The sequence below is a fragment of the Meles meles genome, chromosome 9 (genome assembly GCF_922984935.1).
Source record: "Meles meles chromosome 9, mMelMel3.1 paternal haplotype, whole genome shotgun sequence".
Classification (NCBI taxonomy): domain Eukaryota; kingdom Metazoa; phylum Chordata; class Mammalia; order Carnivora; family Mustelidae; genus Meles; species Meles meles.
The window spans coordinates 46586459-46598169 of NC_060074.1; the positions used below are offsets into that span (position 1 = coordinate 46586459).

Consider the following 11711-nt stretch of genomic DNA (forward strand, 5'->3'; position numbering starts at 1 on the left):
AGCATGGAGATGGCATCCAGGCAGCAGACAGAGGGCCAGGAGCCCCAGGGCAGGTGCAGGACCGGGACTCAGAGCCCTGAGCCGTGGGTGAGTCTCACATAGGGACCCTCTGGGTGGATACGTGCAGAGCAGGACCCCTGGCAACTCCCCGAGCCATGACAGACCTGGAAGTTTCCTCCAAGTCAGTGCAGTGGACACTGAGCAGGGCAGAAGGAATTCATCGAGAAACTGGGGCCACCAGCCAACCAGGGAAGAGTCCCAACATGGACAGGAGGGGGAGGTGTGCAGAGAAAGCTCAAGGGAAGGAGACCAGACCCACAGCAGAGGCTGCTAGCTTGGGGGAGAGTCTCTGATAGGTCATCTAGGTCACCTGGTGGGTGCAGGACATGTCCTGGGCTGCCTGCTCAGAGCTGGGGGCGGGGGCACCTGTGCTAAGGTGGTGGGATGGGAGGAGGGCACCGGGGCAGAAACACTGGGAGGACACAGGAGGGCTAAGCAGCCCACAGCCTATAGAACAGCCAGCGCAATGAAGGCCGGAGGAAGCCACAGGACGGGAGAAGGTGGGAGAGCCCTGTGGGGACATTCTGGTTTGCACAGGATGACAGCATTGACCGGGAACCTGCATGCCCAGCAGAGGCCAGCAGTATGAGCCTGCTGAGAAGCTGCAGGTCTCTGGGGGATGCGGTGACGCCAACACCCCCAAACCCATGGGTATCACCTGGCCTCTGTCTCCAGTCACTCTGTCTTGCCAGGCTCCAACGAGAGTGACTCCTCATAAGCTCCCGTCCCCTTCTCACTGGCCTCTTTCTCTTTTCTTTGAGGCCCATGTTTGATCACACACTGGGGTCCACGTGGGAGATGAGGCTAGCATCCAGTCCTGAAGGCCGCCTCTCTGCATGCTGGCTGGGCATCCCATGCCTGTCGCCCAGCCAGGCAGCGCCAGGGCCTGCAGCCCAGAAGGAGGGCTCCTGGGCTCCTTGAAGCCAGCAGTACCCCCCCAACCCCCAGGGGAGCCCGGCGGAGCTCCAAGCCTCTGACCCTCATTCCCGCACAGCGAGGCGCCTGAGAGTCTGTGCTGATCACTCGGAGTCGTAACTAATTACTAGTGAGTTGGATAATTCACATCAGATCGATCAGTTATATAAAATACTGTGTTTATTTACAAATTCAGGACCCTTTAAAGCATGCTCTCCTTCTTCTGTACTTTGGACAATGGCTGCATTTTCTTGTTAAATAAACTTTCATCTTGGAATAATTTTAGACGTCAAATTGTAAAGAGAGCATGGAGGTCCCGCAGACCTTCCCCCAGTGACTGCGAGGCCACATCTCACACAGGGAGCATGTGCTTATCGGACCCCTGAGACTGACGTTGGAGCATCCCTGCCCGCTAGACCCCAGCCCCCACTTGGGTTTCATCTCGTTTTCCTCTGCGTCCTTCTCCTGTTCCAGGCCCGTGATGTTTGGACAACAGCTGCACAGGGTCGGCAAGGCCAGGTGGGGCAAGCAAGGGGATCCTGGGTTCTCTCCTCGTGGGCCCCCTCTCCGAGGCCCTGGTGACAGAAGGCTTTCACCCCCAGACCCCTTGGGAAAATGGCAGAGAGCACGGGGCCGATTTGCCTGCCCCAAAGGGCTCTCCTACCAGCACACGGCCGGCAGGGGACCTGAGCTGGCCTGGGGGCAGGGGTCCTCAGCTCTGCACAGTCTGTGTGACGGGGCTGTGGGCCGCTGCATGTGACGTTAGAACGAGGTCCCACAGGACCTGCAGTCGGGCACTTGCCGCCGTTGCCCTAGGTTTGGGGACCGTTTGTGGAGCACCCGTGAGCCACCATGCAGAGGGGTCCTGCTCAGCCCCTGTCCTGGATCAGGTGTGTGGATATCTGTGACTGGGGGGTGGCATGTGCACACGCTTGTGCACACACACACATCTGCACACATGTGTACACAGACACAAACTCGGCCATCATGCTCTAAAAATCACAGCAAAATGGTGTATCAGCATGGGGCATCAGCATGGACAGCGTTGGGTCCTACCTGCAGGTTCCAGAAGCCTCACTGTGAATGCCTGCACCTGCCTGCTGGGGAAGGGGTGGCTTCTCCCCTCGCCCAGTGACTCACAGGCTGGCCACGGTGACCGGCCGTGGCTCGAACACACTCTGGAGAAGCAAGCTGCCTGAGCAGCCGGGGGGAATGGTCGTGGCCTTTTCTGCTGGAGCATGGGGACTCCAGGGTCCAATTACCCCCGCCATGCCGACAATGTTACCTACACTGCCAATTAGCTGGGTCCCTGTGCCTCTGGGGCTGTCTGCCCCCCCACACCCCAGGCTGAGGGCCCCTGGGTAAGTGTGTGGACCCATGCCCCATGGCCCCTGGTCGGCTGCATCTGCAAATACCTTGGTGGTGGTGTCCTGCTTTCCTGACCTGCAGAGCCACTGTCCCTGGGTCAGCCCTGGGTCCCACACTCAGAGAGGCTCTGGCTCATGTGTCTGCACGGAGAGGAGGCTGCGCTCTGCGGGAGGGAGGTGGGAGGGGGGGAGTGGGCTGCCACTGCAGTGGGAGAGGTGGGGGCCAGAGCCAATGGCTGGCCGTGCTGTCCCCGTCCCTGGTTGGGCCCCACCACTATCACAGAGGCCAGTAGAACACGAGACGGGTCTCAGCCCCCAGCTCAGAACCTCCGCCCACCCGCACGCCCCAGGGAAGTACTTGTCAGATGGGGACGCCCTGTGCCTCACTTCTGACCCACCTGTGCTCTAATCCCACCCAGCCCCCACTCCTGTGACTATCCAGCCCCCTGCCCCCCACCCCCAGCTGCCCAGGACAGGCCTGCCCACTGCCCCCCACCCCCAGCTGCCCAGTCACCTGTACACTGTTTGCAGTGTTCTTTCAGATGTGAACCCCAAATTCCTGATCCCTTAACCCAAACACCCCAAATCCCAAACGCTATCACTGTCCTGAGCCCTGGGGAGGCCCCTTGCTCCCCTGGCCTGAGTGTGACTGCTTGGGCCCTGGACCCCAGTCCTGCTCATGTTGTTAGGATTTCCCTGTAACGCGGAGCTTCCAGAAGATCCCCACATCAGTGTGGCCCCAAGCAAACGTCCGCTTCCCTTCAGACGAGCTCTCCATCCTCTGCCCTCCTTCAGAAGCTCTTTTTTCCATTTGGTCACCTGGAATCTGGAAGCCCTCTTGGAGCCCCCCAGAAGGTTCTCGAAGAGTCTGCAGACCACACCACGGCACCCAGCCATCCAAGCGGTATCACCCCTCCCGGGGAGCTCCAGCGACCTCCACCACAGCCTCCCTGCTTCACTGGCACCACCACCCCCACCCTTGCCCGTGGTCTGTCTGCCACTTGCCACAGCCCGTGGGCTCATAGCATTGCCCCCACCCACCCCATGAGTGTCCCCCCATGAGTGCAGGGCACCAGCCGCGCCAGCCTCTCTGAGCTCTCTGTGCCCTGTGCAGCCCCTGCCTCTGACCTTGGTAACATGGGGCTGCCCAGCATGCCTGGGCCCTGTCCATCCTCTACCTTGAACAGCCCTGCTCCCCTTTCCAGCCCCACGGGGCCCCCTGCAGCCCCTCCCTGTGCCCCCACCGTGGGCTGCTCACGCTCTTCCTTCTGGCCGTGGAGCTCCAGTCATCCCCAGTGTGGTCACACCAGCCTTGCCTCTCTGGGCACCGAGGACTGCCACAGGTGGTGAGTCTCCATCCTCTGTCCCTCCAACATGGATCTCAGGCCTGACGCAGGCGGGTGGGTGGCTGGGAACAGACCAGGCTGCTGAACCAACAAAGAAGCAAGCAAGATGGAGAGCAGCATGGCCACCTGTGAGACGGACTCCAGGATGCAGCCTCGGCCCCCCGTCGGTATGAACATGATGACTTACAGAATTCCTAATAACGACCAGCAGATGACAAAGGACCTATGTGCATCCTTACCCTCATGGGGTGTCAGGAGGTGTGGCAGCTATAGACCCTTGGGGGGAATGGCAAGGGGGCCCAGGGCCCAAGGCCACCCCCCACCCCGCATCAGAGAGAAGTATTCTGTGCCCGAGCAGCCCCAGGCCCTGGGGTTGTCCGCTGGTCTCCATGGCCCCCTCCATCCTCCATATGTCCCCAAACCCTGCTCTGTTGTGGGAATGTCTGCCCTCATGTTCTCTTAATTTCTCCCAGTTGTCCAACAGACTGACTTTTGAACTCGGGAGACAATCAGAGTCATCTGGAGAGCTGTCTAATGTTTTAAGGGTCTGAGCACATGCTGAGCTGAGTCCCGAGGTTCTGACCCGGGGGTCCCCAGGTTGGGCCCTGGCATGCCCGCCCCCACAGAACACTCATTCGAAGGGTGCCAGGTCCTAGTCATGGCCTCTCGGTAGGGCTCCCTGAAGGAGGAGGCTGGGGTCTTGAGAGAGCTCCAGAATGTTCCCTGCAGACAAGAAGGTCCTTTTTGTACCTCAGGGCATTAACTTGACAAATGTTTGTGGACTGCCCACCAGGCACTGGGCTGAGCTGCGAGGGTTCCTAGACACATTCCCTGCCTGCCTGGGCATCTGCGATTTTTACAGGTCACCCAAGATCATGTCTTATTCTTTGTGCAGCTGATGGGTGAGGGGTAAGGGCTTATGAACTGGTGGCCAGCCCAGGATGTGGCTTGCTTGGGGCCACGTGAGGACACTTGGGGACACTTGAGACTCATTTCACCAAGTAGTTCAAGAGTTAACTCTTTAAAACATTGCAATTATTTAGGAGTTTAATACTTCAGATAACCTAGTGTATTTTGTTCTTTCCTGAAATGTGCAGAGCAATTTTAAGGATGAGAAAAAATCACGAGTTCCACTTTGCTCAGATACAAAGTGAAGACACAAGGGGCCTAAGTAGACCACCACCTATGATACTGACGTCTTCCATGAGCTAAGAGAGAAACATAGAGGTGGGAATGAACTTTACAGTGATGGAAGGAATTTCCATTATTACAATTAAATGGCCCCATCAGAGAGGATATTTATTTTCAGATTATGTTCTAGAAGAGTAGAATGCCAAGGCATGTGCTCCTACACTGGAACTTGACCAAAGGCCAGAGCCTTTTTCAATGAGGCCTTAAATTCTTTGTTCCGAAGGCAGTAGATCAACGGGTTGATGATTGGGGTGAGGACAGTGTACAGAACAGAAATGAGCTTGTTGGAGCTCCGGGAATCGATGGCCTGGGGCCGGACATACATGAAAAGCAAGGCCATGTAGAAGATGGTGACCACGGTGAGGTGGGAGGCACAAGTGGAGAAGGCCTTCCAGCGGCCCGTGGCCGAAGGGATGCGCAGGACAGCCACAGAGATGTGCCCGTAGGAGAGCACGGTGGCCACGAGGGGAAACACCAGGATGATGAAGGCCAGGATGAAGTCCACCAGCTCTGCCGTTGAGAAGTCTGTGCAGGCCAGTTTGAGGATGGGGGAGATGTCACAGAAGAAGTGGTTCAGGACGTTGGAGCCACAGAACGTGGCACTGGAGATGAAGTACACCTTGATGGCGGAGATGGAGAAGCCGCTCACAAAGGAGAAGACCACCAGCTGCACGCAGAGCCCCCAGGTCATGATGACCTGGTAGCGCAGGGGGTGGCAGATGGCCACGTAGCGATCGTAGGCCATGGAGGCCAGGAGCACGCACTCAGTGCACACCAAGGAGCTGAAGAAGTACAGCTGGGTCATGCAGCCGATAAAGGAGATGTGTTTCTGCTGCAGGAGGAAACCACCCAGCATCTTGGGGATGATGTCAGAGACGTACCAGATCTCCAGGGAAGACATAATGCCCAGAAAGTAGTACATGGGCCTATGGAGGGAGGAGCTGGTCTGGACAGTGAGGATGATGGCCAAGTTCTCCACCAGCACGAAGAGGTAGATGAGCAGGAAAAGGAGGAAGAGCACATACTGCAGCCAAGGGGCCGTGGGGAAGCCCAGTAGGATGAACACGCTGACCTTGGTGACATTCTCTCCCCTCATCCTTGTGTGCTGGGAGCCTGCAAAACACTGTCATTCCAGAGTGAGGGGCTGTGGGGCCTTGGGCGAGAAGGCCAAGCTCACCCTGCAGGAGAGTTTCGACCCAGAGATTGGACGCCTGACTCCATGAGCAGCAGAGGGAGCAGAAACTGTCCCCTGGTGAAGCTTTTCCCATCAGGAGTTTCCCAGTGTCTGTGGGGCAGGTCATGCTAAGTACAGGGACTCTGGGAATGCCTGCTACATCCTCCCCCACATATCCAATGATGGTCCTATTTTCCTACAATCTGGAGGTCTCCTAACATTCTAAAGACAATAAGCTCTCTGCAGCCAGCCTTGCGTGGGCCTTTTGGTGGTCATCTGGCAAGCTCTTTCTAAATCAGTGGATACTGACTTTTCTGCCTGGTGTCAGAGTTGATTTTGTAAGAGGGATAGCAGTGGGGCTCATGGGGGTGGGATATGGTGTCCCAGTTTAGCCAGACCCTGGACCCAGACACACTCACAGGGCTGGGGTTTTTGGGAGCAGCAGCAATCTTCCAGGTCAGGGGGGAAGAGTGGTCACATACCTATCTTTGTGCCATCTCAAAACCCTTGAAAATATGACAGAGGAGTAAAATGATAAAAACCCAGGGGCGCCTGGGTGGCTCAGTTGGTTAAGTGTCTGCCTTCAGCTCAGGTCATGATCCTGGGGTCCTGGGACCGAGTCTGGAGTCTGGTATGTATGGGGTTCCCCACAGAGCTTGCTTCTTCCTCTGCCCCTCCTCTGCTTGTGCGTGCTTGACCTCTCCCTCTCTCTCAAATAAATAAAAAAAAAATCTTTTAAAAAAGATAAAAACCCATAACATCAAAATATCAAAAGAGACCAGGAGGGGGGAATATCAGCAAGGGAAGGACTTTGAACCAATTCTGGGGGAAAGAAAGCAGATGGCAGAAAGGTGGCTGGGACAGCAAGATCAGAGAAGTCTACCATCAAAAAGGGGAATTACAGACCAATATCCCTGATGAACACAGATGCCAAAATATTCAACAAGATCCTATCCAAGAGGATGCAACAGTACATTAAAAGGATTATTCACCAAGACCAGGTGGAATTTATTCCTGGGTGCAAGAGTGGTTCAACATTTGCAAATCAATTAACATGATAGATCACATTAATAAAAGAAAAGACAATAACCATATGATCCTCTCAATTGATGCAGAGAAAGCATTTGACAAAATGCAGCAGCCTTTCCTGATTAAAACTCTTCAAAGTACAGGGATAGTGGGAACATACCTCAATATCATAAAACCCATCTCTGAAAAGTCCACAGAAAATCTTATTCTCAATGGGGAAAAACTGGGAGCTTTTCCCTTAAGGTTAGGAACACGACAAGGATGCCCACTCTCACCACTTCTGTTCAACATAGTACTAGAAGTCCTAGCCCCAGCAATCAGACAACAAAAAGAAATAAAAGGCATTCAAATTGGCAAAGAAGAAGTCAAGCTCTCTCTTTTAGCAGATGACATGATACCTTATGTGGAAAATCCAAAAGGCTCCACCCCTAAGTTATTAGAACTCATACAGCAATTCAGGAACATGGCAGGATACAAAATCAATGCACAGAAATCAGTTGCATTTCTATACACTAACAATGAGACTGAAGAAAGAGAAATTAAGGAATCAATCCCATTTATAATAGCACCCAAAATCATAAGATAACTAGAAATAAACCTAACCAAATAGGGAGAGGATTTATACTCTAGAAACTACAGAACACTTACTAAAGACATTGAGAAAGATACAAAGAGATGGAAAAACATTCCATGCTCATTGATTGGAAGAATAAATACTGTTAAAACGTCTATGCTGCCCAGAGCAATCTACACATTCAATGCAATCCCTATCAAAATATGATTGTCATTTTTTGCAGAGCAGGAACAAACAATCCTAAAACATTTAGGATTAGGAACCAAAAAGGACCCCAAATCACCAGGGGAGTATTGAAAAAGAAAACCAAAGCTGGAAGTTTCACAATGCTTGACTTCAAGCTCTATTACAAAGCCATCATCATCAAGATAGTATGGTATTGGCACAAAAAGAGACACATAGACCAATGGAACATAATAGAAACCCCAGTAATGGGCCCTCAACTCTACAGTCAACCAACTTTGACAAAGCAGGAAAGAATACCCCATGGAAAAAAGACAGTCTCTTCAATAAATGTTGCTGGGAAAACTGGACAGCCACAGGCAGAAGAATGAAACTAGACCATCCTTTTACACTACACACAAAGATAAACTCCACATGGATGAAAGACCTAAATGTGAAATAAGAGTCCACCAAAATCCTAGAGGAGAACACAGGCAATAACCTCTTTGACCTCAGCCACTGCAACTTCTTTTAAGACACATCTCTAAAGGCAAGGGAAACAAAAGTCAAAATGAAATTTTGGGACGTCATCAAGATAAAAAGCTTTGTATGACAAAGGAAGCAGTCAACAAAACTAAAAGGTAACCTACACAATGGGAGAAGATATTTGCAAATGACATAGCAGATAAAGGGCTGGTATCCAAGATCTATAAAGAACTTCTCAAAAACAACACCCAAAACCCAAATAATCCAGTCAAGAAATGGGCAAAAGACATGAACAGATACTTCTCCAAAGAAGACATACAAATGGCTAATAGACACATGAAAAAATGTTCATCATCTCTAGCCATCAGGGAGATTCAAATCAAAACCACATGGAGATACCACCTGACACCAGTTAGAATGGCCAAAATTAACAAGACAAGAAACAACATGTGTTGGAGAGGATGTGGAGAAAGGCGAAACCTCTTACACTGTTGGTGGGAATGCAATTTGGTGCAGCCACTTTGGAAAGCAGTGTGGAGATTCCTTGAGAAATTAAAAATAGAGTTTCCCTATGACCCTGCAATTGCACTATTGGGTATTTACCCCAAAGATACAGATGTAGTGAAAAGAAGGGCCACCTGTACTCCAATGTTCATAGCAGCAATGGCCACAGTTGCCAAACTGTGGAAAGAACCAAGATGCCCTTCAATGGACGAATTGATAAAGGAGATATGGTCCATATATACAATGGAGGATTATGCCTCCATCAGAAAGGATGAATACCTAACTTCTGTACCAACATGGACAGGACTGGAGGATATTATGCTGAGTGAAATAAGTCAAGCAGAGAGAGACAGCTATCATATGGTTTCATTCATATGTAGAACATAAGGAATAGCACAGAGGACCACAGGGGAAGGAAGGGAAAACTGAATGGGAAGAAATCAGAGAGGGAGACAAACCATGAGATACTCTAGACTTCAGGAACCAAACTGAGGGTAACAGAGGGGAGTGGGGTGGGAGGATGGGGTAATAGGATGATAGACATTAAGGAGAGCACATGTTGGGATGAACACTGGGTGTTATAAGCAACTGATTAATTGTTGGCTGCTGCAACAAAAACTTATGATGTACTATATGCTTGCTAACCGAACATAATAAAAATATAATAAATAAAATAAAATAATTTTAAAAATTTAAAAAATTTTTTAAAAGAGTGGAGAAGTCTAGAATGTTCTCAAGGGCTTGTATTTTTCCCAGCATGTGACAGGTGTGATGGGTGAGGGGGTGAAAACAGGGCTCCTACATGCAGTCTGTTTCCAGAACAGTATAGTGGCTACCCCCGTACTGCTCTCCTCATCCTGTGTGTGGGTCCCCAGAGCCAGCCTTGATGGGACAAAGGGCCATGCCACCCTCATCACCCTCATCATCCCCATCACCATCATCACTGACCAAGTATTTTAACATGAAACATGTCCTGTCATCTTCACTGGGGGCCCTGGAAAACGAGGCCGACATCTTCACGTTCAGATGAAGTTAGACTCAGAGCAAAATGTTTTGCAGGTTCACCCGACATCATGGAAGCACCAGGACACAAACCCAGGCCCGCCAACTCCATGGCTGCAGCTCCTTCCACCAGATAATCCACAAGAGAGGAAACAAACCCATCTGGCTATGGCCAGAAATCTGGAGTTGTTAAGACGGGTAGACGGCCTTGCAGGCCGCCTTCTGACACAACTCTAATAGTCTATACTAACCAAAGGTCACAAATGAAGAAAGTATTTTCCAGCAAAACATGCAGACATGTAAGAAAGAAATGCTGGCTATGTACGTTTGTCACATCTGTCTCAGAATACTGTGCCATCCCTGAGAAGGAATCCATCTCTCTACAGGAATGGAATGATTTCCAAGACACATAGTTAGATTTTCTAGATATTCTTAGCAGTACATTCAGCGGGTCTCCACTGGTGTATGTAAGGGCACATATGTGGGACGACTGTGTGTGACCATCCCACAGGGAACTCAGCACACCCATTGCCCTGGCTGGGAGGCAGGTTCTGGAATGCAGTGGTGGACCAAGAGCTTCCTATGGTCTATTTTTGCTACATTTTCCATTTTGTTTCATGTAAGTGTATTATTTATCAAAACAGTGATCCCTTCCTTATTTTTAAATTCTCAAATTCTCCTTTAAAAAGATGTTATGTGCTGGATTAAACATTCAGCAGGTAAACATTTCCCTAAACCACAGTTTCACATCTGAATGGAAAACCCATGGACAGACTGGGTCACTGGGCTTGTGCCTCTCACACTGCAAAGCCCTTAAGTGCGGTATCAGGAATAATGATGCAGCAAGAAGGTGTGATGAGAATCATAGCAAAAGCATTTGTCTTCTCAAATGAGTAGAGAATTGAAAACACAGAAAAGAAAACCTGGAGGGGGTATAATAGAAATACAGCTGACCCTTGAGCAAGGTAGGGTGATGGGCACTGACTCCTGTGCAATCAAAAATCCACACTATAGCTTCTGCCTCCTTAAAAACCTGACCACGGATAGCCCACTGGTGACCGGGAGTCTTCCTGCCACTATCAACAGTCAATGAACATGCATTTTGTATGTCGTATGTATTATACACAGTATTCTCACAATAAAGTCAGACAGAGGAAAGAAAATGTGATCAAGAAAATCATACATACATACAGAACTGTAGTGTCTTTATCGAAAAAAATCCACATATAAGTGGACAGCTCAGTTCCAACCTGTGTTGTTCAAAGGTCAACTGTATATTAACGGCATTATCAGGGCATGAATTAGTACGAATTATTAAGAATCTAGACAACTGAATATGAGACTAACAGATTCTTAGAGAAAAATGTGTAGGAAGTAACTGGTGGGCGGACAGCCTTTCATAATGGTGGCAGTAATGGGCACAGGAGTTGAATTAATGAACTACAATAAGACAGTTTTCTTATCCATATAGTGGTTAAGCCATAAAGCACACCATAATGGGGTGCAGGATAGAGCTGTACAAAGTGAAGGTCCCCAGCCTCAGGCTCACCTCCCTTGTGCCTGGGGTGCTCCCAGTCCACCCACACCCCAGCTGGTTCTGCTCTCGGGCCCCTCACCCCACACCCACCTGCATGGTAGCTCTACTTCCCCTGTTTGCATCTGCTTGTGTTCTTGGTGTCTTCCCACTGCACTTCCCAAGGCAGGAGCTATGCCTCCTCAGTCCCCACTGGGCCGGGCACCAAGCATGACTGCCAGTACAAAAGACGAGCTCCACGAACGCAAAGGGGAGTAAATGGGGATGTGAAGCATGGGAAAAAAGAGTTGCAGACGATAATGTGACTGAGCCAAAGATGCCAAAGGAGATATGGTACCAGCACACAGCTGCTCCCTCTTCCCTCTCC

General features: G+C 50.7%; 1 protein-coding gene across 1 annotated transcript; it reads right to left on the reverse strand.

Moving 5' to 3' along the window:
• Positions 1 to 5036: 5036 nt before the first annotated feature.
• LOC123951062 (olfactory receptor 6B2-like) lies at positions 5037 to 5975 on the reverse strand. The gene has a single exon (XM_046019703.1). The coding sequence runs from the start codon at positions 5973 to 5975 to the stop codon at positions 5037 to 5039; it is 939 nt and encodes a 312-aa protein (XP_045875659.1).
• Positions 5976 to 11711: the final 5736 nt, after the last annotated feature.